Consider the following 27,783-nt stretch of genomic DNA (forward strand, 5'->3'; position numbering starts at 1 on the left):
CTAGCGTATTATTACGGGCAAAAGCCATCTTAGTTTTCTTTTGTTCCAAGGCGGCCATTAAGATTCTCTTTATGGTGTGTACTTGTGTCTCCATTCCATCGTACTTGCAGTACAACTGGGCGCATCCCTTTCATGGAGCCTAATTTACTTTTCCAAGGTTGCATCAAAGAATAGGATGTTCATGGTTTGGGCGATTGTTATTTTATTTAGTTTTTCTCGCTCTAAACAAAAATTTGTGCAGTTTTCAAAAAAAAAAAAAAAAAAAATAAATAAATAAATAAATAAATAAATCGTCTGCGAATCATTTTTGAAAGTTTAAATATTTGTTACGTCTTTGTCATTGTGAATTTTAATTTTTTATTTCGTCATCGTTAATTAATAATTTTTTTTTTTAAATTTTTTTTTTAAGTAAGATGATCTGAAATGCTCGAATTCTTGGTTAGGTTGATCGTTGCATCGATCGCCTTCAAAATTTGTTTGGGTATGCGATATCAAATTTGAGCAAATCGCGGCAGTGTTAAATGTAATCTAAATCCAGGATAGTATTTTAACCTAGCGATCGGTGTTCAATGAATAGACAGTATAAAGCACTCAGAATTTTTGTCTTTTTTTATTAATATTGTTTCGTTTGCGATCTTAGAGGCCGTTTAAATTTAGGTAAAAAAAGTCGCTGAATTTTAAAATTCATTCTTGCAAAAAAACTCATTTAACTAAATTTAAAAAATTTAAAAATTCAACTTTTTCAATTTTTTAAACATTAAAATTTTTTTTTTTCTTTTGAAAAAAATCTCCATTGTCCTTATCCGCAAATTCTAAATCTCCTCATCCACTTATGTTCTTGTTCTTGCATAATTTTTGAACGGCATCTTAAGGAACATGCAAATTATGTTACCTTCTTAATATTGTTCATCTGACTACTGTAACCTTATGAATGAATGTAACGTTAATTTAACCTCTGCCCCACGCCATCTTGGATTTTAGGTTGAATTTGCGTTGTGTTGATATTTTTTTTGTACTTAATAAACTTTCGATGACATAGTGTTATTAGACTAGCTACCTAATAACGAACGAAACGAAATAACACGGAACTAAATGCAGTTGGCGAATGATTACTTAAATCCTATACCGCAATAGTATTTTCTTAACTTGCAAAACGGTGTAAAGCAATTTTAATTATCTCCATGTATTTGAAGTTCGTTGTCTTAGAAGCTATAGATTAAAAAAAAAAATTTTTTTTGGATCAAATTTCATAGCAACGAACGCAATTTTTTTTGTGACCCTGAAAGTTGTGAATTGCTATTAAATTCTTTTCAAGCGTCTGAGGAAAAATAACTGAATGAAATTTCATTTAAGATGTTCCTCAATCTGTGTCCTCTTCATTCGTTGAAAATGGCCGTAGCTTTTGAAAAGATAAAATGATTGGTCTGGCATTCTGTGTTCTCTTTTGTTCCATTTGGCTTTGAAATAACAATTACGCACAAAAGGCTGTTCTTTTTCTTAGAATATGCTTGGAATATTTATTTGTCCAAAGGGAAGAAAACTAGTTCTCGAAATTAGATATAATTTCTTTTGGTTTTTAATTTTAATTGATAAAAGTTTGAACAGTGGAGGATTTTTTCCTCCCTACTACTTTTGCCTGCTTTTTCTTAAATGAAAAACAACTCTTTTATGAATTTAACTATTTTATCTTAAACAAATTCTTCTGCTGTTAATACAGGGAAAATTATTTATTTATTTTTTAAAATATAAATAGTTTAGTTTAATATAGTTTACAGCCCAAAATTAAAATGCCACAATTCTTTTTTTTTTTTTTTTTTTTTTTTTTTCTCGAATGGAAAATAGCGCTGTCCCGGAGTTTTTTTTCTTTCTGCGTTCTGTTTATGATTTCTGGTGTATTTAACGCTCGCTATAGCGTGAAAGTGGAATCACTTGAATGAATTAGTTATTTAATTTTTTCGTGATTGGTGTTTGCATTTAATTTTAGAACACTGACTTAGAACTGTGAATCATTTTTTTTTCTTTTAATGATAGCGATGAGTCTCTAAATTACTGCATAGAAACTTAATAATTAGAAATTACAGAGTTCGTCATAGCAATAACAAAGCTTTTAACTGAGTTTAAATCTTGTGTTATTTATTTAATTTTATAGTTTTTTGAAGATAAGTTTTGAGTTTTTTTCAAATATAATTATATTTTTATTATACTGAATCCAGAATATTTCCAGATTCATAACAATTTTCCTTTTTGACTTGAGGTCAAATCCCTGACCACCATAAAGACCGGTCGACATCTATATCATGTACTTTAGTTCACTTCAAATGATAGCTTTTTTGTCGAAATTATTCAAATTCTTATCACCAATTTCAGACTAATCCTTTTTAAATAATCAATCACCCTGAGCTTTATATTCATACAATTCATATTAAGCACTATAACTGAGAAATGACTTTTAATTTCTTTATAAGATGGTAAGTTATACAAATATGTCAATTAAGTGCAATTGTATTAGTTTGCGTGGGTAAAAATCGTGATGTTATAAGTTCATATCTAAAATTCTCCATATAAATTACGGTAATTCCATCTAGTGGAAACTTGGATCGTAAAACTGAACCTCGCAATTAATTCATTTGTTTTCAATACCAACGTCGTATATTTTAGGGAAAGTCAGTAGTTTTCAATTAATTTCTGCTGACAGCAGCATTCTGGAAACTATTAAGTAATCAGCAATGTCGTCAACGTCACTGACTGCTATTTATCCTAACTATTCAACAATATTGCATTTCCGTGTCCAATCACTGCCATGCGAATATACCAGACAAGACAAATCCATTTCACCCGATTTGATTTTAAATTTTACCGATTGGAATTTGATTCGAATGCTTCGTTGATTAATTTATTCTCCTTATTTGATATTTCGACGAACGGGGGATGCTCTAGAATCCTTTGTGTTCGATTTATATTATTGTCCAATTCCAATATAGGCCAATACGATATATGATATGATAATCCGATATACGCCAATTGTATTGTTATTGTCAGAGCTGTAGATAAAATTAATCCTATTCCATATGCATGTATTATTTAAATGGATGTACATGTTTATGTTCTGTAATGGCTGCATCTGCGAAAAAGTTATTTTTGGGAAAATGAGTTTTATAATAAAATGCTGTAGGTTTAAATTAGTGCGACATGTTTCAGGATCTATTAAATTTTGCCATACATTAGGCAAGAATTCATGGTACTTTTGAAAGGTATTGATTACTGTTGAACTTAATTTTCACTAAGTTGAACCATAAAGCATAACAGTTAAAATTTGAAGGTATCTGAATAATATAACTCAAATCTTATTAATTTTTTCACTTTTTTATGTTATAATACACCAGGGCTCAAATTATCGTTGGTTCGAGACCAGTGAAATTTAAACCCGAGTACCATGAAATAATTATCAGTGGTCCACGGACCAGCAACCAATATAATGGGGGATGATATGCTTTTTTCTATTTTTGATTTCGTGTTTTTGTCCAAAATAGTATATTTCACCCCAATCGGAATAATATTCATTCGCTGCAGTACAATTTATCATTTGAACTCACTTTATTAACTTTTTTTTAGTGAAAAGAAAAATAAGAACGTGAAAACTGACTAGAAAAATATATACGTACTGGTAATATCTTTTAGTTTCTGGTCTTTCGTGCTAGTGACTAGATTTCTTTTAATTTCTCTGGTTAGGTCTAAGTTAATTTTTTAAAAATTTAGCTTACTAGCTTAGCTGCTGTTTGACTTTTTGGTTACAACTCTGCAATCTGAGGAACTTTGAGTTTAAATGAAAAAAAATTGTATACAATAATTTAATAAAATGTTCGAACTCGTAATCTCTGTACGTATTCAGTTATATTACATTTTATATTTGTTTCAAGCCTGACATGTTTTGCTTGTTTAGAATAACTTTGAATCTGTGGTTGGTTAAAAGTAAGAACTTACAGGGGAAAAGAATTAATTAAACCCATAGTCCATTTTCACTCATAGTTAATAAAAACCAGCCCATATGAGAAATACCACGATAGCTATTAGCTGTTATGATTATCCCTTTTGTGTTTTTAGATGTTTTCCACTCTCGCCTCTGTTCAGTGTACAGGCCACAACATCCTGTTCCAAGAAGGCAATTTTAATAGCAATTTTCCACAGCTGTCATGATGATCACTGGTTCTTTTGTAGAATCTCTTGTCCTGCTTTTGTTCCCGGGTAGCCATTAGAAAGACACCGATTCTGTAACTCGCGCCCTCTTTTTTTCCATTCCTCTCCCAAATGGAATTGCTAGTGGGTTTGGTTTGGTAACATCATTCTGCCTTTTGGAGTAAAAAAAAAAGTAGACAAAACAGAGAAAGTGGAATTTCTAGAGCATTTGTGTGGTGGTAGATACCGCCAGTTCATCCACTTTTTTTTTTAGCCCAGCTGCAACAGCAATTCATTCCAATCTTAAGAATGGAATAAATAGTGGGCATTTCATTATGTAAGTTCTCTTTGGAAAATCTCTTGAATATATATTAGAAGGGAAAGAAAAGGAAACCGTGAGCTTTTTCATTCTGTTTTTGATGAAAACAAAAAACAAAAAAGCTTCGGCACTACAAAGCGATTATTATACTGAATCGTGGTTTCGTTTCGCTCTACTATTTGTGTTCAACTTAAATCGTCTATGGGAGATCCAGCCTGCATAGGGTCATCACTTCCAACAGCTGTATGCTTTCTTTTCGCTGTTTTTCTTTTCCCTCTTCATTTAGTGGTTGTACTGCCCTCCCTTTATTTATTATTATTATTATTATTATGACTATGACCGTGAACTGGGTGCCCATCTGTCAAAGGTTGGCTTTTTGGATGGTCGTGTTATATATAATACTTCCTCCCCCCATTGCTTTGATATCGTTATCCACGGGAAGATAGTAAAGAGCATTGTCTAGTCCTTTGACTGACTTATTGTCCTATGTAGGCACAAAAACCGATTCTTCGCGCCGTCAGCCTGTTATTTATAAAAAGGTGATTTGTTTTGCTTGAACCCTTTTAAAATGAAACTACAACATAAGTTTGAATTGCGTTCAAAATGTATCTAAAAGATAGGCATTCCGCAGATTATTTCCTTTGGGTCATTTATTTAGCTCATGTTATTTCAATATTTATGAATGAGGTTAAATATCGACAACAATGTGTTTCTTTTACGGGTTTCGGTTGAAATATTATTTCAAAATTCAGCTTGAGGTGTAATCGTCATCGGCATGTTTCAAATTGAATTAATGCATTAAACTGTTGTTATAGTTTTCATCTCTACAGGGTGCGTAGCGTTTTTTAAAAGTGCTTAAAGGTGCTTTTTTCATTGGGTGTTTTTAAAAGGTGCTTTATTTTCCCTTTTTTAAAATGAGATTTTTCCTTTACCATGTTGATTTTCGCTATGAATTATGCAAAAAGACACAGTTCACATTGTCCTATTCAACGTTTTCACAATTAATTCAACCCCAATCTATTTCGGCGTATTGTCAGTCCGTAGCGTATGAAGACAATTGTCAAAAACAATGCCAAAAGTTTATCTTTTTCTTCTTTTTTTTTGACATGACGATTAAAACAAGATAAAACCGTCAATAGTCAAAAACTTTCCAACTCTGCCTAATTATGATATTTTTTAAAGTGCTTAAAAGGTGCTTATTTTTTGTTGAATAATTTGGTTACGCACCCTGCTCTATTATATGGAATGAAGTGAATTTTTAGTATTACGAACACTCTTGGTTAAATTATATTGCTTACGAGTATAATGTATAATAGTATATATAAGTAATGTTGTATGACGTAAAGTCTGTTTTTAATACATATTTTTAGAATTCTTGTTATAAGTAAAAAAAAAAAAGCTTTATACACACTACTAGGTCATAAAAAAATTACTTTAGCTCAAAAATCAAAATAATAATTAAAATAAAACGCTTTCAAAATCTAGGAGAATTATTATTGAGGAAGGTGAATGTAAAAAAATATAAAAACCTGAGATTGATGGTTGGAAACGTAAATATGTTTCTAATATAATCGACCTCCAATGTGTATATTTCATTTCCCTCATTTTTAATAAAAATTCTAAAAATATAAACCAAGCTAGTCATTGTGATCTTTTCACCCTTAATTTGGTAGTTTGTGATATTACGAAGAAAACTTCAATTTAGATTTACACTGAGCAAGAGAAAAATTAGTCGCGTTTGTTTCTCCAATTCGCGTGAACTGCGCCAAATGGAATGTTGATGTTTTGACAAAAGCTGGGCGTTGGAATCATTGAGGCGACAAAACCCTGGCGTGTGTTTAATTACATCCTAAGTGATTAATTGATCCAGGAAACATTCCAGATATTTTGGTTGGTTCCTCTTCCCCAATCATCTACACACATTTCATTCCATCCGTCACTGCACTCATTATCTGCATAATGGAGCTTTTAACTGGGCGCTTTACAATTAATTTTTGTGTTTACATTCGTTTTAATTAAAAATGCAAAAATTGTTTTGGCAGCCATTTGTAAAAGTTGAATATCGTCTTAGAAGAGCACAATCTTAGTGTATATTTAATGCCTTAATGATTTTTGAATCATTTTCGATGTTGTGTTGGTGTTTTAAATGTAGGCAACGTTTTGATGCATGATCTTATTCCAATGTAAAATAGTGATAGCGAGTTAATTTTCAGACGAATATTAAGTGAGTGTCTAAGCGGGATGATTATATATAACACACAAAGAAATTCTTCATTCCAGGAGAAAAAAAAGTTTTTTTGTGGATAGAATAATCACATAGGCATGGGGACTGAAGGAAAATATCTTGATTTTATTCAGTCCAATATCATTGAAAATATGAATCGTGTGTATGGCACCGAAAGTTATTTAGTTAATTCAGTCTAAATATTTTAATCCTTCTGAACATAAACTATATTTCTTTATGAAATTTCTGATTCATTTTCATTATTATTTTTTTTAAACTGTTAAATTAAAAAATTTTTTCTTTTCTTTTTGCAGATGTGAACCAAAAAATGTGGACTAACTCATATTCTTCGAGACATGATTCTCGTATCTGAATGCTGGAGAAAGCTGAGATCCTAAAGGGGTCTAGGAGAAAATGTCTATTGTTATTTATTCACCACTTGAAGAGGACGATGAGCAATCATCTTGTCCTCCGATCAAACAACTTCGACGAAGGAAGAGAACGATGGCCAAGACTGGAAATCAGTCTGTCTTAGTCAACGTCTTTCACACCGTGCTGCTGGCAGCATGGGCCACTAGTATATGCCATGCTCAGCATGAAGGATCTGTGGTGGCATCCTATCGAACATATAACGATTCCATCAACTTTACCCACGTCGTAGTGGACTATCAGACTGGACGTGTTTACGTTGGTGCCACCAATTGGCTCTACCAATTCAATTCCAGCCTAGATGTAGAAGCCAATGTTAGGACTGGGCCTGTAGAAGACAGTATATTCTGTTTTCCTACAGGATGTGCTGATCAGCAGCTGTCCACTATTAACAATGTGAATAAAGTGCTAGTCATAGATCGTGATGCGAATATGTTGATATCTTGTGGTAGTGTTCACCAAGGTGCATGTCAGAGACACTCTTTGCAAGACATTGGCAACCACGAGAAGCTGGTGCCTATGCCAGTGGCGGCCAATGACGAAAACTCTTCTACTTATGCCTTCATCGGACCTGCGCGATACTCGGGTTTATTACAAACCAGGGTCTTATATGTGGCTACCACGAATAGCCGCCTGGGGCCTTACAGGGACGTCGTACCAGCCATTTGCAGTCGAAGTTTGGAGAGCAGCAAACTGTTCACCATCATCGAGCGCTCCTTTTCGTCCATCGCGCGCGTTGATGTAAGTTTTCACCTTCGCGATTATTACCTTGTGAACTACGTTTTCGGTTTTGATTCCGGTGACTACGTGTACTACGCTACCGTGCAGCGCAAGTCCCATCTAAGAGCCCTGGAGGAATGGGGCTACATAACTAGACTGTCTCGCGTTTGTGTGTCCGATGTAGGTTACGACACTTACACGGAAGTGACGTTGCAGTGTGTTGGTGAAGATGGTACGGATTTTAATCTTCTGCAGGATGCTAGTGTTATCAAAGCGGTGGGTGATTTGGCCGCAGATTTGAGAGTGGACCCGGGATCAGACGTGTTGGTTGGAGTGTTTGCTGCGAGTAAAGACCACACGACTCGACCCGGTGCCCACTCTGCTGTGTGTGTTTATTCCTTATCAGAAATAGAGCAGAGATTTACTGAAAATATTCACATGTGTTATAATGGAAGTGTGCTAACCAGAGATATGGATTATATTGCTGGCAGTATTAACCAGTGCCCTGAACCAGGGGTAAGTTAAGCTTTACTTTTTTACTTTCAATCTAGATTATTAATTAGTAAACTACTTTTTTATATGGAAAAATTTTATGTTCAAAACTTATTACAAATTTTTTTAAACCTAATTTTAACTATATATACTTGAAGATTGAACGAAGATAAAGCTTGTGTCAGGATTTTTTTAAGACCTCGAAACTCTTCATCTCGAAACACATACGGTTGTTTTTTATAATCTTGTATTTGGTTCCCAGTGGTGAAGTATGATTGTCTTATCGTGTTGTAGTTATTCAGAATCCACTTGTTGCGTTCATAGCTGTAAAAAATCCACACATAATTAGACAATTAGGGGTTTGGTGTGCAGATCAGAAATCAGATGATCGCTATTCTAATCTAAACTGTGGTAGTGTAGCTTTGCCTGTATTGGCGTTATCATTTAGTTCACCGATCATTTGGTTCATAATGGCAATTTGCGCCTCTTCATAAAAATTCATATCAGAAAAGCGGTTCATTTACAATATTCTATATCGTAAAAGCAGAACCTTTACAAAATTACATATAATTAATGGACGACAACGTGAGTGTTGTATCGATAACGAAGGTCAATGACAATTTTTTTTTATTTCACCAAATAAAAGAATTTAAAAAAAAAATCCTAGAAAAAATGAGGAAAACCCTTCCCCCTGTGAAAAAACCCTTTGAATTTACCTCCACTATGAATAAAACATAGATAGGGATCTTCTGACTAAATTAACTTATGACATTAAAAAAAAAAAAATGTAGTATCTTTATATTGCTTAAAATTGTATATTAGTATCGTATTTTATATTTTGTAATTTAATCAGAAAATATTGTGTATACCTATAGTTAAAAAATAAAAAAAAATCTGTTGTTTGCTTGACAAAGGATATTAGTGCAATTTTATTTCTAGAATCGGACATTTTAGGCAGATGTAGGGGGAGATTTTCTTCTCAATAACTAGAAATCTCTTTAAATTCCCCATAATATTTGAGAAAATATCTCTCAAAAAATATTCAGAAATGTTCATCACTTGTTATGAATTAAAACCACGGAGGCTCAAGGTATATAGCGTTCTCCTGTCAATGACGTGACTCAGGTTCGAATCCAAGCGATGGTTAGTCGAAACGAATTCTGCACCCAGCTCGCACCGACAACTGTGCTGACGTAAAATATCCTCAGTAACAGACGAATCATAGGTCACAGTTCCTTTGCCATACTAACAGTGGGAGATTTTCGCGATTTTCCTCTCCACGTAAGGCAAATTTCTCTCATTGCTGGATCCAAGATTTCCCTTGTCTTCTGGATTGAGTTCAAAATTACAAGGCCACGGAGTTGTACAGTGGTAGTAGTAAACTTAGAATTCGATCGGCTGTCATTAAATAAAATCATTATCGATTTAAATTCATTAAAGGTAAAAATAGAAAAAATATTATTCTTTTTACAGATATTGAGCAGATTTAATTTTTTTCTTTCGATATGAGTGAAATTTAGACTACTAGCATAAATGAGTATTTATAACAGTATATTTTATAATAATTGTTTTTTTTTTATTATTATAAATGCTGTATAATTGTATACTGCTGGTATAACTGTGTATTTCAGTTCCCCCCCTCAAAAATTGGACGCTTGCGAAGCAACCCATACTTGCGCATTGTAACTACTGTCTTAAGTTCAACAACGTAATCTTATAATTTTTTGCACAAATTCACAAAAGCAGGACCCTGGTTGAAAGAATGTGACTTAACGCTTATTTTATATTCACAATTTATGAATAATTTTTTCACAATTTTACAAAAACAGGATGTTTTACAAAATATCTGGACAGACCCCTGCTAAATGAAATAAGTTTTTTTTAATGATTTGCTTGTGTCAAATCATAGCTGAAATGAATTTCCCATATTCAATTAACTTAGCTTATAAAAAATAAAAAAATGTGGTAGTTCTTTAAGCATTGCTGCAGTAGTATGGAGATCGGAGAAGGGGTCTGTCATCAATGTGTTAAAAAGCTTAAAATGTGTTTCGTCTTATGTTAGTCATTCACCGTTTGGGTGACCTAAGTTCAAGGATGTCAAAGACATCGAAAACATTTTTTCTTCCATGAATGGAATGGCGACTTCCATCTAGTCTATTCATTAATTCTGTTATTCAAAACGGAGGTTCCATATTTTTTCGTTTCCTTATTTTTCCGAACGCACCGTGACAAAAGACGAAATTGTATCAAAGAACAACCGTATCTTTGTCAACAGGCATTTATATTTATTCGAAACGGCTGAGTTCGCCATTTATTAAATCATTCCATTGTTTTCTGGGATTCCCTGTTTCGATGTCTTTTGTTCTGCGCTAGAAGTCTTGATAATAAGTCTGGAATCTCTCCTATTCCATACCAACAAAATAACTTTGTTTTGTTGGTGCTGAGGAAAAAAAAAACCTTACAAAATAAATATAATAAATAGGAAATAAATAAATAAACTAATCTCATTGGGTTATATCTTGAGCTCCGTTGCATCATTATTTGCCATTTCATCTTGTTCTCGTTGCTTATATGGATTGTTATTGCTTTCTTGTGCAACAAGTTAGAGAGGTATACGAACGCTGACATTGTGTTTGAAAGCGTGTTGTTTCATATTTTATATTTCTTGTGAGAATTACTGGGTTTTCGCTGAACACTAAATGTTAATTTTATAGATAGTGAAATGCGTTATGAAATTTCGAACGCTAAAAATTTTTTCCACAAATTTCCGTTATTTTTTTCAATTTATTGACTTATAACTTAAGAAAATCAATTGGCACTTTTTTTTAGTTTCGTTGTTGATATGGAATTGTAACGAGTTTAATGAGTATTCTATATCTATTTAACTTCATCGGCTAACTGATATTTATAATTTTTCAAATTTGTTGATCTATGATTATTTTTATGAATGTCAGTTATTTCTTTTCCTTCAATTATCAGTCATTTTCTTTTTTACATTTATAAATAAACGTTATTTTTGCAAAATTTTTTTTTTTAAAAAGTTCTTTTATTTAATGCAAAAATGCAGAAGTTCAGTGGTGTAAATTATAAAATAAACAATAATTGACACAATGAAATAATTATCTACGGCTAAGATAATAATTTGATAACATTTCGATAAAAATCTTCTAAGATCTATAATTATCTTTCTTCCTATTTACTTATTCGTGTTATTACCACTTGTAATCCCATTTTCTGACCATGCGATAAAATATTCCCAATTAAAATTAGTAGCAAATTATTTTTTACATTTTTTCGTATCACAAGATTTGGGTTGATATGCCCATTAACCAGGTTAGTCAGCAATGCAACCACTAAATTAATATTTCTATTTCTTAATTTTTTTATACGTTGAGTTCAGTTAAGGTTGTTATCCACTCAAAGAAAAAAAAAAAACCTAAATTTTAGCGACGCAACTTATCACTTTTATTTATTTTTCACACCATAAAATAATGAGTTTGTTAATTGCATTATTCCAAAATGAATTAATATTTTAAAAACAAAATGTACGCATCATAATTTTACTGAGCAGTGCCATTGCATAGACTTTAAAATGAATTAAAATCTTTGTTTCGCTTCAAATATCTTTTTGTTAAATTGAATCAAATTGTCTCAATTTTTATTTGATGCTGAGAATATTTACATTTAACTTCTTTTATCCAACGGCCGGTTGTCAGCATTTGCTGTCTCAAGCAGCTCTATCCGTCCTATTAGAAATGAGCTCGAATTCGCTTTTGGAATTCCAAACCCGCCTGAACCAGTAAAATTTTAATCCGAATCCGAGTTCGATAAAGGTCAAATTTTGTGATCTTAAGGCTTTGGGCAAGGAAATTAGTAAATTTAAAACTTTTCTATCACCAACGTGTGAAAGAAAAAGCGAAGAGAAAAACTTAACTAACTGAAACTCCAAGATGACTAAAATTAAAATTGAAAACGAAAATTTTAAATATTAAAGTAAATAAAAGTACTTTCCCAATTAGTGCTAACCTCACAAAATAAAAGCACCGAACGAAAGAAAGCCGAACGCTGAAATTTTTATACCTTATAAAGTGAACATTTTGTATACTTAATAACAAAGACAAAAGTTTGCTTTAAAAGTTCTAAAAAGAGTTAATCAAAATTTTATCCTGAATCTGAGCTTCGGATTTGAGCTGAGCCCCAAAGTATCCGTTGCCCGTACCCTCTATCGATTAAAATTTTTTATTTTACTTATTATTTTTATTTATCATTTTATTTATTTATTATTATTTATTTATCATTATTTTATTTATTATTTTTATTTATTTATCATTATTTTATTTATTATTTTTATTTATTTATCATTTTATTTATTTATTTTTTATTTATTTATCATTTTATTTATTTATTATTTTATTTTTTGTTAAGAATTATTTTAATTTTTGTTCCAATTCTAGTGAATATTATTATCCAGATAATAATAAATACTGCATAATCTTTACTTTTCATGAACTTGAAAATCTTAATCTATCAAATCATATTTTTTTCAAGTACGTTAAAAGCACTAAATATGTAAGGAATCTCTCAAAAAAATACGACTTTAGAAAAAAAAAAAGAATTTGTCATGACATATGTTAATATAAATTTATCTCAATCAATTAACTGCTCCTTTTATTTTAATTGAACCTAATATCAAACTACTTAAAAATAATCATTAATTCATTAACTATCGTGACTTCAAAACGTAAAAAAGAAATCCTTGTGTCACTAACTTCACTGCTGTTAGTTTTATGGCTTAATTTTATTACTACATTAATTGTACTTTGACATGAAACTTGTAAAAAAAAAAAGCTTTTTTATTTTTATTTTACTATATGTTTTCTTTTTTATAATCATAAAAAGTGGCCATGAATACGTAGGTTTTATTACTTTTCGTGTGTGATAAGCTTTTTTAATGTTTATCACAACTTGCTTTACTAAATTTCCTGCATTTTTTAAATAGTTTTTCACGAATATCGAGGATTAATCGAAAATTAAAAATAAAACTATCTTCAAATTAATGTTCGTGTCCTTCTTTCGTATGATTTCTAAATATTAGGTAGTTTTGCTCCCAAATACGTTAGCTTGCTGTATTATATTTAATTAGCGAAACACAACTGTAATTAAACACCTGCTTGTATATTTACTTAATTTTTATGGGCCAAGGAGGACAGATGTTTAACTTTTTCTTTGTTCTCGAACCATGCTACGCTGTACTTATAAAATGATTTTATGTTAATTAAATGCGTGGTTTCATTTTACATCATGTTGATTATTAAAATTAGTAGCTGAAAATTCGCTGTTTTTAGCTCTGTTTTAATTTATTTAACTTAGATATAAAAAATCATCTCTCATGTTTGTGAGAGGTTTAATATTGGAATTAAAATTTTGACTTTTTCTCTTTGACTTCTTGGAATCAATATTTTGACTATTTTCGACTTGCTAGAGTGCTTGAACCTTTTCCAGAGCACCGTGCATGAGAGTTTCAATCGTTTCCAAAACGTTAGCAGCATTAATATTCTTTTAAGAGGTTATTAATTGTCAATCTAAATTTCTACCATTTTTCGACTAATAAAGAATGTTTAAAAACTGGTTTTTCGTGTGCTGGATGGCATTACAATCTTAAAAAAAACTAACAGACGCAAAATTGAAAAGAAGAAATAATAATAAAATAAAACTTTTTTAATAACTGCGCTAAACATTTAGACTAAAAATTGTAAAATAATTATTGAAAATGTCATGAAAATTTTATTGTTTATTTTTTATGTGAAAAAAGATGGAAATAAAGAAATTTTCGAAACTTATTTTTTAACTTATTTATTTATTGAAATTCTGACACTTGTTTTTAATGGCGATCTCTTTATATCCCTATTAAAATATTCCTAGCACAATTTTGAGTTTAATTATTACTTACCTAAAAATACCAACTCTTCCACTTTTTTTATGTGTATAGCACAATTTGGTTGAAGTACATTTCGTCGTTAATAATTTTTTTGCCGACCTCTTTTCAAAATTTTAGAGCTTTAATGGCTTTTTACGATATTTTAAAGCCCTATTGCGCTTTCAACAATATTTTACTACCAATTAAATGATATTTCAGTCTTACGAAGCCTTGTTTAACGATGTTTTTTTAGCCTTGTGTTTCTTTTTTTTTAGTCATTGTTACACATACAATAAGAAATTTAATTTTTTTTTAAATAAATAGAAACTTGAGCAAATGATTAGTATATGATACACTCAGGATTTACGATTTGGCCGGCGGACTTAGAAGGGCGATTGTACCATATTTTAAATTTTTTGGTTTCGCATAATCTAATATTTTTATGTGCGAGTATACATTACATTGTATATTTTATTTCATAAAACTAATTTCTTTAATTTAACTTTATTTTTCCTGTAAAGTTAATGTACAAAAATATTTTAATTTTCAAGTACTAGCGTGCCGGTTTTTATATTTGCAACAATTTTCAAAATCGGGTCAAGACCGTATTTGTTGTGGGGACTAAAATTTTACTCAGCCTTCATTTAAAACATGCTTTTTATTTTATTTACATATGTATCAAGTATTTTTATTCTATGAAGCATTGTATATTTTATTATTAAATTCATTGTTTCAAACTTTTTTTTAATCGCTAAAAATTTTTTTCACATAAAAAAGTTTTATCATTTAGTGTAAGTATTTAAGTTAATACTAAAAAATATTTTTTTTTATTAAAAATTTATTTGTATAATAGTTCTGCAAATAAAGCACAAGAAAAGTGTTTTCTGAGTATATTTTATAATTAACGTCGCAATAATTATTATTTTTTCTTTTTTGTGTTTCAATTGTAGTTTAAATGGATTTTACTGAATGTTATAATATTTCATAGATATTTGGCACTTATAAAGGTTTGATGTAAAAAAAGTTCTCGAGTTAATATTGATTAAGTCCTGTCTGATAAATAATTGCCTTTATAAATATCTAATTGATCTAAAACGTAACATTAATTAATATTGCTGTAGATAATTTAAGTCTGTATTATCCAAAGAGGCCTCTTTTCTCTAATTTTTTTTTATTCTATTTAATTTATCCTAGTTGAAAACTGGTTCTTCTTACCAGCTAAAAAAATAGTAAATAATTACTAAATGGGTATTTATTAACACTGCGAAATTATGTGTAAAATAAAAAGGCATTCTCTTTTAAAACTTATGCCATTTACTAATTTAAAAGAAAAAAAAATTTCTCGTAGAATTTTTTTGACCCGATGAATTGGACTTTCTTTATACAGAATTGTAAGCAAAAATAAAATGTAAAAAATTACAAAGGGGCAAAGAGTATGATACCTACGCGTAGGTAAATTACAACAATCAGGGATACAGGATAGCAGCATGATAAATGAAATAGTTTAAAATGTAATGGTATACCAGACACTGTTTTGAAAAGATTTTTTTTTTTAAAAATGAATCGTAAGCAATTTTTTAAAATAAAATTAAAATTTTAAAAAATTAAATTTTTTATGAAAAAAAATTTCAAATCTTTTTAGAAAGTTATGTTATTGCATTTATGCGTTTACTTTCTTCCCAGCTACAAATTTTAATCAAAAATCACATTTTCTGTCATTATTTATAAACTCGGTCGCATGAGATTTACAAAGAAAAAAAACTATCGAGTGTAAATTATTCGATAATTTTCTTTTAATAGTGAGAAAGGCGTCTACTGTCGCATTGCTTTTTTTTTAGTGTTGTTATATTAATCAGTAGCAATCTTGCGTCATTGTCGGATAATTTCCTGCCAAGTTTGAAACTTATGCGTCATTCTGGTTTTGAATTCTTGATGATGTTCCTTTTAGGTAGAATCTAATATACGGTTATGGTTACAATCGAGATGAACATAAGTAACGTTATTGTATAAATATCACCCTATATTTGTCAGTATTTCTTAGCCGCATTATTTAAAATTTATAAACGTAATTTTTTTTTCTTCTTTAAATGATAAATATATGCACTTTAGCTATCAGCTATATTTCAATATTATGCGCGTTATATTTTAATCTGATTTTTTTAAAAAACGTGATTGACTATATGATACTTGGTTATAATACTTAAAATAAAAATGCTTCGATATTACATATTAAATTGTTTAAATATTTTATTCAGCTTATAGGTTCCTAACACCTGACTTCGTTTACAATGTAGCTTTTTTTTGTTACCTAATTGTGTTTGTCGTGGTATTGCGCTTGTGGGATTAAACTACACTCGACCAACAAGTTTTTTCTTATTGTTGTTATTGCATTTTGAATAATATACGTGAAATATTTACTGAATAAATGTAAATTATGTTCTGTTAGTGAACTACAGGAAGTTTAAACTGCATTAAAGTTAACAAAAAAAAATTTAATTGTAATTGATTAAAATTATGTATGGTATCTTGAGTTTAACAATCACGCGAATCGGTTTTATATTATTACTAGGTTTCTACACCTCCTGCTTGATTTCCCTCACCAACCCCTGGAAAAGCTTTAGCATTCGGATTGGTAGTCTGATCTTATTAACGTACTGTGCTAGTACATAGACCAAGACTGTTCGATGCTTCGACATTACTATCACTGCAAACTAATACGTCCTAAGTTATTGAACTCAGTGACTTAAACATAAGTTCTGAAATAGATATTTAACTTTCTAAAAAAGTACATAATACTATTTATTTTCTTCTAAAAAATGAAATAAATCTTCTAAAGCTATTTAAATTGTTTTTATAACATTAATAAATACTTTAAATGATATTTATCAAACACATAGTGCTCTCTATTATTTACACAATTATATTCTGATGATGCTACTTAACTCGGAATGTCTGATAAAAATATTTTTTCTAAGTATGGGTTATACGTACATTCAGTTATATGTTATAGGTTATATGTTCAGCTTACTGTGACTTATTATAACTAATTGTTCGGGTAAACTGCTGAAAAGTTTTTTAACCCTTTTTTCACGTAATTTGATGGGAGTAGCCTATTACCATCAGTGGACGAAATCTAATGTAAACATAATCAACGTAATGTTTCCTCATTTTAAATCTAACGTGAACTTTTTCCACGAAATAACGTTAGAAATATTCACTTATTGAATCGCAATATAAGATAGATATATGCGAAATGATAAATTTAAAAAGCTCTGTTCAGTAATTTAATTGGAGCTATCATTATTTTCGCAATGCCAATATTATTTGGCGGGAATTAGTGTTAATCTTATCTCACGTTTTGAAACATATTTTCTTTCTGACTGGATTAATGAGATTCTTTCCTCCGATTCCTTGAATAATTATATTTGTAGGGGTCATTTGCCCCTTTTTCAGCCGAGGTCCTGTTTTTGAAGTCAAGGGCCCGTTTTATTTTGCGATAAAATGTCTTGTGAAGAGTTTGTTTTACGATAAAATTTTGTGAAGGGTTATAACATCGACTTTTTTTTTCGAAAATGACTTTTGATATTTATTTTTCCCCCAAAATTCTTTTAATATTAGTAGATTTTGTAAGAGAAATTTAACAGAGTATTTCTTTATGTAAACGATAATACGATTTTATATAAAGGTTCTTCAAAAATTCTACAAAATATGAAAATAACACTTTTGGGCTTTGAAGAAGTGGCCCGTAATAAATTTTGTCTCGGGACCCAAAAGACCTTTGTTCAGCTTTGGATGTAGTTGTCTTCTTCTGCTGCACTGCAGCTTTTAACAACTTACAAGTTGGGTCAATGTTTAAGTCATTTTTTCGTTTAAGTCAAATTTTGGTTCAATGTTAAGTCAAGTTTAAGTTACCGAGTAAAACAGATTCAAGGAAGAGAAACGCCCTCTTTGAAATTTGTCATTTCTTGTTATCATAACAGCAGACGGCCTTAGAGTGGAAAGGGGAGTTCTTACTCTAGACAAACTATAAGTAATATTAATTTTTAAAGATTTTATGACAAAATTTTTTTAAATATAAAATCCTATTATCTTTTAACACTTCTCATAAATTCTATAGCAAAACATAATTGATATAATTTATCCCCACATTAATTACAACTCATTTCTGTCAGAATTTATCTTAACACAATTCCGCCATCAATCCGAACCTCTGCACTCCTAAATATGTGGATTATTTAACCTCGTTCTATTCATAAATATCTTTTTGATCATGGGAAATCTTTTTCGAATGACGTCTGCTTTGTTAGACAAGCAGACATTCCTGCCAATGAAAAAGGGATTTATTAATAATTCAAAGAGTTGCATCGAAAAGAACGGAAATCTTAGAAAGTCACCATTTTTGTCGTCCGCATACATATTTCATGATACTTTTCGATCTTTCTTTTCAAAGAAGACATGTCCTTGAAATCCGGAAAAGATCATGTGTTAAGAAACCATTCATTACTTGAAAATATTTGCATACTTTCGCCTATCATCTCTTTTATGAATAATAGAATAAAATTATACTTATTTATGTTACTACGAAGCTATTAGGATGATTTTAAGAAGCTTTTTCTTTAACTACTGAACTCAATCGTCCAAGGGATGAAGGATGTAAATATACTTTTACCCCATATTCATTTCATTTTCTAAATTAATTGATAATAGATCTTTACTGTACTCAGAATTCCTTGATGTCTTTTGGAAAATATAAAATGCAATGTGTTGTAACGTAATCAGAATTTGTTCTTGGTTTTTTTTTCTCTATCTCTCTCTTAATTGCACAGCAATACTGCGGAATACTCTAGAATTGAATTTAATTGGGGGGAGGGGGTTCCAGTTGAAATTATACCTGCAAATTTGTTTGCACTTAGCCATTTTTTTTTTTTTTTTTTGGAAAGGTAATTTAGAATACTATGTTTGCCCTGTTGTTTTTAGTATTTTGATGAATATCTTCGTATATGCATAATTTACTTTAATGGAATTTTTTTGGATCAGCCAAGTCAGTTTTTATTCGTTTAAACGTTTTTTATTTTATAACCCTCGTTAAACAGCCGACCCAATTTTTGGGTTTACGACTACTAATGTTCAACTCCGTAGCCTTGTAATTTTGAACCCAATCCAGAAGGCAAGGGAACTCCTGGATCAAGTATTGGGAGAAATTTGCCTTCGTAGAGGACTTTTTGATGGAACTAACCCATTACATTTGCATTACATGGAGAGAAAGACTAAGAGAACCTCCCACGGTTAGCCTAACGGCAACGGGACTCTAACCCATGATCTGTCTTCTACCACTGAGGATATTTCACGTCAGCACTGTGGTCGGTGCAAGCCGGATGCGGAATTCGTATCGACCAGCCATCGCCGGGATCGAGCCCCGGTTCACCTCATTGGAAGGCGAACGCTCTATCCCCTGATCCATCGCGGCTCCCGTTTCAACGATTTTAAAAATGAATGTTGAAAATTATAAAACCAGTTAAAAGTGCAATATTAAATTACCTATTCAGAATTATTGTAATTTTATTACTTTAAACATTTTTTTTTTTTTTTTAAGAACTCCGTGGAAGTTTTATCAAACGTTACTTCTTCAATTAATCGAGCGACGACTTTATTTTACACCCTCTCTGAAAAATGTATTGCACTATTAAATAATAATGTATTATCAAAAATGTGTTATGAACAAAGAAACCGGGGAAACAAAAATTTAATCTAATAGGCTTCGCTAGTGCTATTTTATCAAAATTGCTTTATACATATATAATTGATAGAAGAAAATGCTGTAATATTAATATTAATCTTCAGAAGTAGATTTAATATTAATAATACTGTTTATATGCATGGAACTATTTATAATTCTCATTAACATACGTTAATTATATTTCATGATGCCAGTATTTCATAAATTATAAATAATCTAGTTTTTTTTTAATGCAATTTTCTTGATGCAATTTTTTATTGTGTTTTTTGATCTGAAAATCACTTTTAATTCTTAAAACAAAACTTTAATGCTAAAAATAATATTATCTGGTAAAGTATCCATAAAACGTTAAAGGAAATATATTTTATCAGAAACGCTTTGAAAAAGGCCCATAAAAACAAAGATTACATTCAAAAGCAAAGCATAAATAATAAAAAGTTTTCTTAATTTTTTAAATTTTAAAGCTAAACATCTCAGTTTTCCAATTACTGTATTTTCAAGAAAAAGTGAAGAAAAAAATAATGAAGTCTAATAATTCCCTTTTAATTGCGACATAATAAAAACATTGAGGTTTTTTAAAAAAGTAAAAGCTAGAGATAAACGAAAACAAAACTTGTTCTTAACTTTTTAATGCTAAAAATCTAGCTTTTTCACATTGCCGTATTTTTAGAAAAAAGTGACGATAAAAAAATTAAAAAAACGTTTATTAGAAACGCTCTTTAAAAAAAATGCCGTGTCATATTAAAAATGCTGATAAAAAGAAAATTAATAATAGCAAAAGAGAAACTGAAACAAAAAATTGTTCTTATTTCTTAAAATATAACTTTAACGTTCAAAATCACAACTTTCTTTTACCGGTTACCTGTCTTACCGTACAGAAAAGAAAGAAAAAAAAGAAAACGAAGAGACAATAAAAGAAGTCTATCAGAAACGCTCTTTTAAAATGCCGCACTATAATAAAAACAGCGAAAGCGAGGGGAAAAAAATCGTTCTCAATTCTTAAAAAGAAAAGTGTTGGAAAAAAAGAAGACCAAATTGACTGCCTAAAAGTAATTTTTCAAAAAATCAGCAGTGCAAAAAATTTATGGTTAAGTATAAAATATTCTAATTTCAATTTTTCAAATTTCGCTTTTCCAATTGTTTTCCAGAACATAAATTTGCTAGCACATGATTTTTAGAACTTAACAAATATGTGTAAAAACTATTTCTAATAATGTGTAATATAAAATACTATTTTAGATTACTCTTAATTTAATTTATTCAAATTAAAAAAGAAAAGAAACTTTATCATCAGAAAATACTTTTCCAAGAGTGTTCGGTAAATTCAATGAATATTCGGTTGGCCTAACATTCGGCCAACCGAGTATTCGGCAAACGGGCCGAATATTCGTTACATTCCTAGTTGTATTAAAAATATCAGAATTTTCAAAAAAAGAAAGAAAAAAAAAGTGCATAATGGCTTGAATTGACGTTGAGATCGTCAGAAATAAAGCACGTCAAAGTGGTAATTAAATTACGAGATTTGCAATTCTCAGGTCGTAAAAGTATAGTATTAAAAATATTGGGACTTTCAAAAATTACGTCGAAAATAATAAAAGACACAAAAAAAAAATATTTTGCAATGAAATCTCAAATAGAGCACACATTTTAATGGGTGATTCAAGTGTCGTAATAATACATATTAAAAACATCAGGATTTTCAAAACCTCAGACAGCAATGACTGCCGAAAAAACGAGCTTAGACTGACGATGAAACAGAGCGCGGAAACTCGCTCGAACTAATATCGTATTAGAAATGTCGGGATTTTAAAAACTGCTTGGAAATCCCACAATAACTGCAGACAAAAAAGTTCGAAATGTCGCTTGGATTAACGAAGAAAGGGTTACAAATAAAAAGCGTCAAAAAATAATAACTGGATTAACAAATTTTGCATTACAGAAAAAATAATATATTAAAAATAATAAGATTTTTAAAACGAATTGGAAACGCGTTGCTATACTCGCCAGAAGAGCTATCGAAAAACCACAGATTTGAGCGTGTTTAAAAGTGGTGCGCGATTCAAATTTTCCGACTTTTTTTTTCATTTTTTAAAAAGGGGAAAATATATATTATATTAATTAATATATACACATAATAATATTTATTATATTATAATATATTAATTTTTTCATTATGTTCAGTTGCTATCAAAGACTGCATTTCGACAATTGGCGGGCCGCAGGTTGTGTACTCCTTTCAGAGGTTGCTTTAATTTTTAGTAATTTTTATTCGATAGTAATTTTTTTTATTAATTGACAACCAATTAATCAATTATCCTATATTTATTTAAGAATTTAGCGTCATGACGTAAAAGCTTTCATGTATAAATCTTTTAAGTTTTCTAATGTAATCCTAATGATTATGACTTGTACTTACTTGCACGAACAAATATATATATATATTTTTTTTGAGAAAAATTTAAAACATAAAAAAGAAGTGCTCAGAAGTGTTAGTGAAATTTATATATTAATTTGTTCTAAACTAGCTTCGAAATTTTATATTTTCTGTTACATTATGTAAACATCCTTTTAACCATCTTTCTTAGGGGAGAGGGGACAAGATCTTCTATGTTTATCTTCATATTTACTGAACTCTTAATTAATTTATTTTGTTCATTGCAGAAAGCTGGAAACATACTGAATTTTTGCAATGAAACAGTCAAACTGAATGGATCCGTGCCAATATCATCCTTAGCAGCTATAGTTTATTCCAATACCACCCTTACTAGCGTAGCCATGACTACCACTGGTCAGCATACTGTTGCATTTGTTGGTACAGGGGATGGAGTGCTGAAAAAAGTATGTACTAATTACGAGAATAGTGTATCTTCTTTTACATAATTGTATTTTTTTTAATGTAATTGCATTTCATACTGTTTTATAAATATTTTTATAAATTCTTTCTTTTTAGCCGCTCTTATAATTTTATTAATAATTTGTGTGCTTTAATTCTTGTTTCGCTTGACGTTTTTCAATGCACATACCTTACCAAACAATTACTCCATTTTTAAATGCTCTATTTTTAAAGGCCATACTAGAACATGCTGCATAAATTTTCCAAATCTCTGATTTAAATCCATTATCTAGCTTTCAACAAGTGAAGTAATATACAACTTATTTAATCATTACGTTATTATTTTTCCTTTTAATTTTTTAAGTTTAGAATCATTTTAAGCTATAATCAAAATAAAATGTTTAAACAAATTTCTATTGAATTCTTTCATCCACATAATTGTTTTTCTGAGTGTTTGGAATATTGGTTAAAAATCTATATTATGCATGTATATCAGTAAATGACAACATTCAACATGCACTAAAGAAAAATGTAACGTTTTTTCTCACTTATAACCTTGCTAAGAGACTGAATATTGGCATTTGCTGTTGTAAAAAGAAACTTTTAAAAAAAATTAGCATTCACCAAAATACTAAATGTAGACATTCGCCAAAATATAAAAATCAATTCGTGTCTTTTACACTTAATATTTTTTATGGTTTTCTTGATTACAGTTAGTCTATAGCTTTTTTTCAAAGTTTTATTGCTTTTTTTTATAAGTTTAATAGTTTTTAAATCAACATTCAACATACTAGTGTTTTTTTTCTCGTTATGTTAAACTAAAATTTTCTATTAAGATGGCATGATGATGGTTAATGATTTTGTCTAAATATCTGATTATATATAGAATTAAGACTTAGTTAATAATAAAAAGAAAGGTTACCTTAGTAAGTAATAAACATACAGCTATATCAGTGCTATAGGCTAATGTCCAAAATGCAACTGAATCATAATTTTTAATTTCATTGATTTAATGTAATGGTGCTTAAAATAGACAATTATTTTTTATTTGTTTTCTACTTTTAATTTTACAACTTTTTTACTAAAATAATAATCTTTTTTAGTTGCTTGTAACAAGTAGTATGGAAGCTGAAGAATTTGAGGAAGTAGTTGTAGATTCTGGTAATCCAATAATAGGCGATGTTGTTTTAGATCCTACTCAACAATATGTTTATGCAGCTTCACCTTATAAGGTAATTAAAGTAATCCAGTTGTCATACTAACGCATGACCTAATATAATGTACATATGTTTAGTTTTAACATTTCACTCTGTTTTATTACAGCTAAGCAAAATACGTATTGAAACTTGTCAACAATATAGTACCTGTGATAAATGCCTGCAAGCCAGAAATCCGTACTGTGGTTGGTGCTCGCTTGAAAGGAGGTACATTTATTCATTTTACTTGTAACAAGTGTTTAAGGATTTAAAATTATTGTCCCCATATCAAGCTTTAAACATTTAGTTAACTAATCCATTAAAGCAGAAATAGAGAAACGAAAATTCGCAACAGTACAGTATAAATATCCATATTAGCCAAATTTCAGATGTTTGGGTGCTGAATTTTTAAATATATCTTTATTTTCTGGAAACAAAAAATTTTCGAAAATTATTACCCATAAAAATATTTTTTAAAAAAATAATTTCCAAATTGTAGCGCAAAACAGCTGTGTGAAAAAAAAATCGTACCATCTGTCATTATCAAATTCTCTCCTTATTTAGAAATATTGAAGATAACTTTAAAGTAAACTAAAATATTGTATTCTCTAATAAATAAGAATTTAAAGAATTTTTTTGAAGATTTTTTAAATATTGTGGTTACTTAAGATTTCCAGTCAATTGAATTCCAGATTGAATTTCATAATTTATGTAACATTTTTAGTAAATGCTATTGTTCATTTCAAAATTGTTACCTCATATTTAAAAAAGCAATTTGAAGCAATATATAATCTATCTTGAACATGATTAGCAAGGTAATTTAATGATGCTTCACGCAATTCATTTATTACTGTTTGCAGTTATTATTCAACCTAACACTTAAATTAATCATGATAAAAAATTCTATGGGATTTCTTCATTTTTTTAAATATAATTTTATAAATATAAATAAAAGGGATAATCTTACTTTATTTAATCATAATTCAATCTAATAACTTCTAAATATCTAACCTTCGCTATTTTTTTTATCTTTTTATTGAAAGTATAAGCAAGAAAAAGTATTTTTGACTATTGCTACAGAATCAGAACTAGAAATTAAAATATTTTAAAAATGATTTGGCATGATAACTTATCAAGTTATCCTAAGATAGTTTGAATTTAAATGGATTTTTTTTTTTTTTATAAATTAATTTATGGGTCCAATCATTTATTTGATATGGTCAGATTTGAACAAATTCTGTCACTATATAGGTTTAGATATTATTTGTCAATTTAGTATTTTATGTATATTAGTTAAAAGAAATTTACTTTCATTGTAGGTGTACAATCAAGGTTGCTTGCCAGAATGCCACATGGTCATTTAATGATCGTAGCTCCCCCAGGTGGTTATCCTTAGAAACAAAACAATGTATAGATTTTCAGGCTGTAAGACCTGATCAGCTGCCTTATAAAAGCATGTCTATAGTAAGTTGGATTCATATTCTTTTTTTCATTAAATTTATTAGATAGCAAGCAGTTTCTTGAAAAAATCCTACTTTTAGTGAATAAATACCATTTCAAACCAGACACTACATAATGTTTTTACATTATAAAGATCAAATTAAAGAAATATTTCTAATTTATAACTGTTTTCAAATTTAGGTACTACACAAATCTTTCACTAAATTTAAAGCTTTAATTTTTTTTAAAGGTTTTGATTTCTTATAAACAGATCTTTCTTAAAATCTCATCTCCAATGTTCAAAACTTTTGTAAAACCCTGATAAAAAAAATTTGTTTCTTGCAAAACCATGATAAAAAAATCTTGTTTCTTGTAAAACTCTGATAAAAAAATCTTGTTTCTTGTATTTAAAAAGACTTAAATGATAAAAATTTTTTTAAATAATATTTTTCTGGTTTTATTAATTAGATTTTTTTTTTACTAGTTTGCTTAAAATTTTTTAGTCATTAAAAAAGAAATTTCTAAACCTTAATTATCATTTTTTATGAATTTAAAAAGTTACTGAAATTATACAGACATAAAATAACTTATTGCCTATAACTCTGCAATCAAAGTTCTTTTTTATATCATCATTTCATTATCAGATTTTATTGCTAACTTTTCAATAATTCTTAGAGAAATTCCTAAAATTTTCATTACAATTTTAGGTAGAATTAGTGATTCACCAGTTGCCACAACTACCATATGCTGCCCATTACTTATGCGTATTTGGTGATGGTCCACCTATTCAGGCTAGAGAAACACACACCGGATTGGCATGTATGACACCAGTAATGCCAGCAAGGCCCCCGATTTTACCTACAGAAGGTTTGCATCTTTTGTGTGATTGTAACAATAATCTTAATATATATTTAATTTAAAATAATTTTTATTCCTTAATAATAGTTTTTGTTTTGTAAAAACATTTAAAATCATTTTATTATTAAATATGGGCATGTTTTCAATGTTTGATGCTTTTTGTAGATCACGTAACTGTTAATCTTGCTGTTCGGTCGAGTGAAACAGAAACTGATTTTATCCATCGACCTTTTGTGTTTTACGATTGTGAAGTACATCGAACGTAAGTATTTCTTTTTATTGTACTGTTTGTTACTTATTCTTTATACTCATCTGTTTTCCACATTGTACCATCAACTTTGTATCGTTATAGTGAACCTTATAGTGATAGTCTTTATAATACAGATACGCAATATATGTGTATTTGGTTAATTAAAAATATTAGTTTTGTTTTAGAAAAATAAATACATGTAATGCATTTATTGTACAAAAATTGTAATAAAAATTTGTAATAAAAATTAGTCATGAGACCATATTATGATTAGGGTTTTAACCAGAAGAATAACTAATTTTAAACTTGCATTTGTGTTGATACTTTTATTGTTCTCAACAGTTTTTCAACATTTTAGTTTTTCTATCCTCAGGTAATTTATAGAGAAAACATTTATACATCTTTGATTTAATTATAATTAATACTTCAATCAATGCTAAACTCATATCAACTGTTTACTACCGTTTTTCTTCATTTATCCTGAAAATGTTATATATGAACTATCTTATTTAATATATATATATTTTTTATTACAGATGTAAAGCGTGTGTAACTAGTTCATGGGCTTGTAGTTGGTGCGTTCATGAAAATACATGTACTAGCAATGCTACTACATGTTCCCGGAGAGTTATTGTCGGAGAAAGTGTAAGTTTCTTTTTTTTTTACATCTTGAACTTTTTTAAGAGACCAAGAATGTGTTTTTTTCGTAATTATATGTCTCCTTTTCTTTGTAAAGGAGTAAAATATTTAATTAAAAAATCAAATTCAACAAAATGTTTTGAGGAAATAAATCTTTTAAATTGTAATTCCTATGAAATAGATAATGAGTAGTATAAAAATATGTTTAAAAATTTAGTCAGGTAAGGAGTTTTTCTAGTCACCTAGGTGACCTGGCTCATGTGGTTTGTGGGAGTGTTTAAGTTATAGACATTAACTACCCTCATCATTACATTCAAATGATGTTCTAATTTAGTTGTATGTGTATTAGAATTCAACATTAATGAGAAATATTCAAATTTTCAGAATCCTCAGAATTCTCTTATAAAAGGTCGTCAGCATTGTCCAAGTTTCAACATAGATGATGAAATTTTACTACCGAATGGTGTTCGCAAAGAAATCTCCATAGGTATCAAGAATTTATTAACACCCTTGGTGAGTTATATTTCTTGTATTTAGATTAACATAACACACAACT

The 27,783-nt window shown here is 29.4% G+C and overlaps 1 protein-coding gene across 5 annotated transcripts in view; it reads left to right on the top strand.

Moving 5' to 3' along the window:
* Nucleotides 1-27,783, top strand: part of LOC107443647 (plexin-B) — a 600,640-nt gene that overhangs the window by 552,898 nt on the left and 19,959 nt on the right. For all 5 annotated transcript variants that reach the window (XM_087157228.1, XM_087157229.1, XM_087157231.1 and 2 more), the window contains 9 exons: nt 7,031-8,381; nt 22,673-22,849; nt 23,948-24,076; nt 24,168-24,268; nt 25,360-25,504; nt 26,188-26,347; nt 26,504-26,600; nt 27,125-27,233; nt 27,612-27,740. In XM_087157228.1, the coding sequence (XP_087013354.1) occupies nt 7,131-8,381; nt 22,673-22,849; nt 23,948-24,076; nt 24,168-24,268; nt 25,360-25,504; nt 26,188-26,347; nt 26,504-26,600; nt 27,125-27,233; nt 27,612-27,740 (2,298 nt within the window). In that variant the 5' untranslated portion in view covers nt 7,031-7,130. The remainder of the gene's footprint in view (nt 1-7,030; nt 8,382-22,672; nt 22,850-23,947; nt 24,077-24,167; nt 24,269-25,359; nt 25,505-26,187; nt 26,348-26,503; nt 26,601-27,124; nt 27,234-27,611; nt 27,741-27,783) is intronic.

The sequence above is a fragment of the Parasteatoda tepidariorum genome, chromosome 2, assembly GCF_982258835.1.
Source record: "Parasteatoda tepidariorum strain Cologne lab strain chromosome 2, Ptep-v5.0, whole genome shotgun sequence".
Taxonomy (NCBI): Eukaryota; Metazoa; Arthropoda; class Arachnida; order Araneae; family Theridiidae; genus Parasteatoda; species Parasteatoda tepidariorum.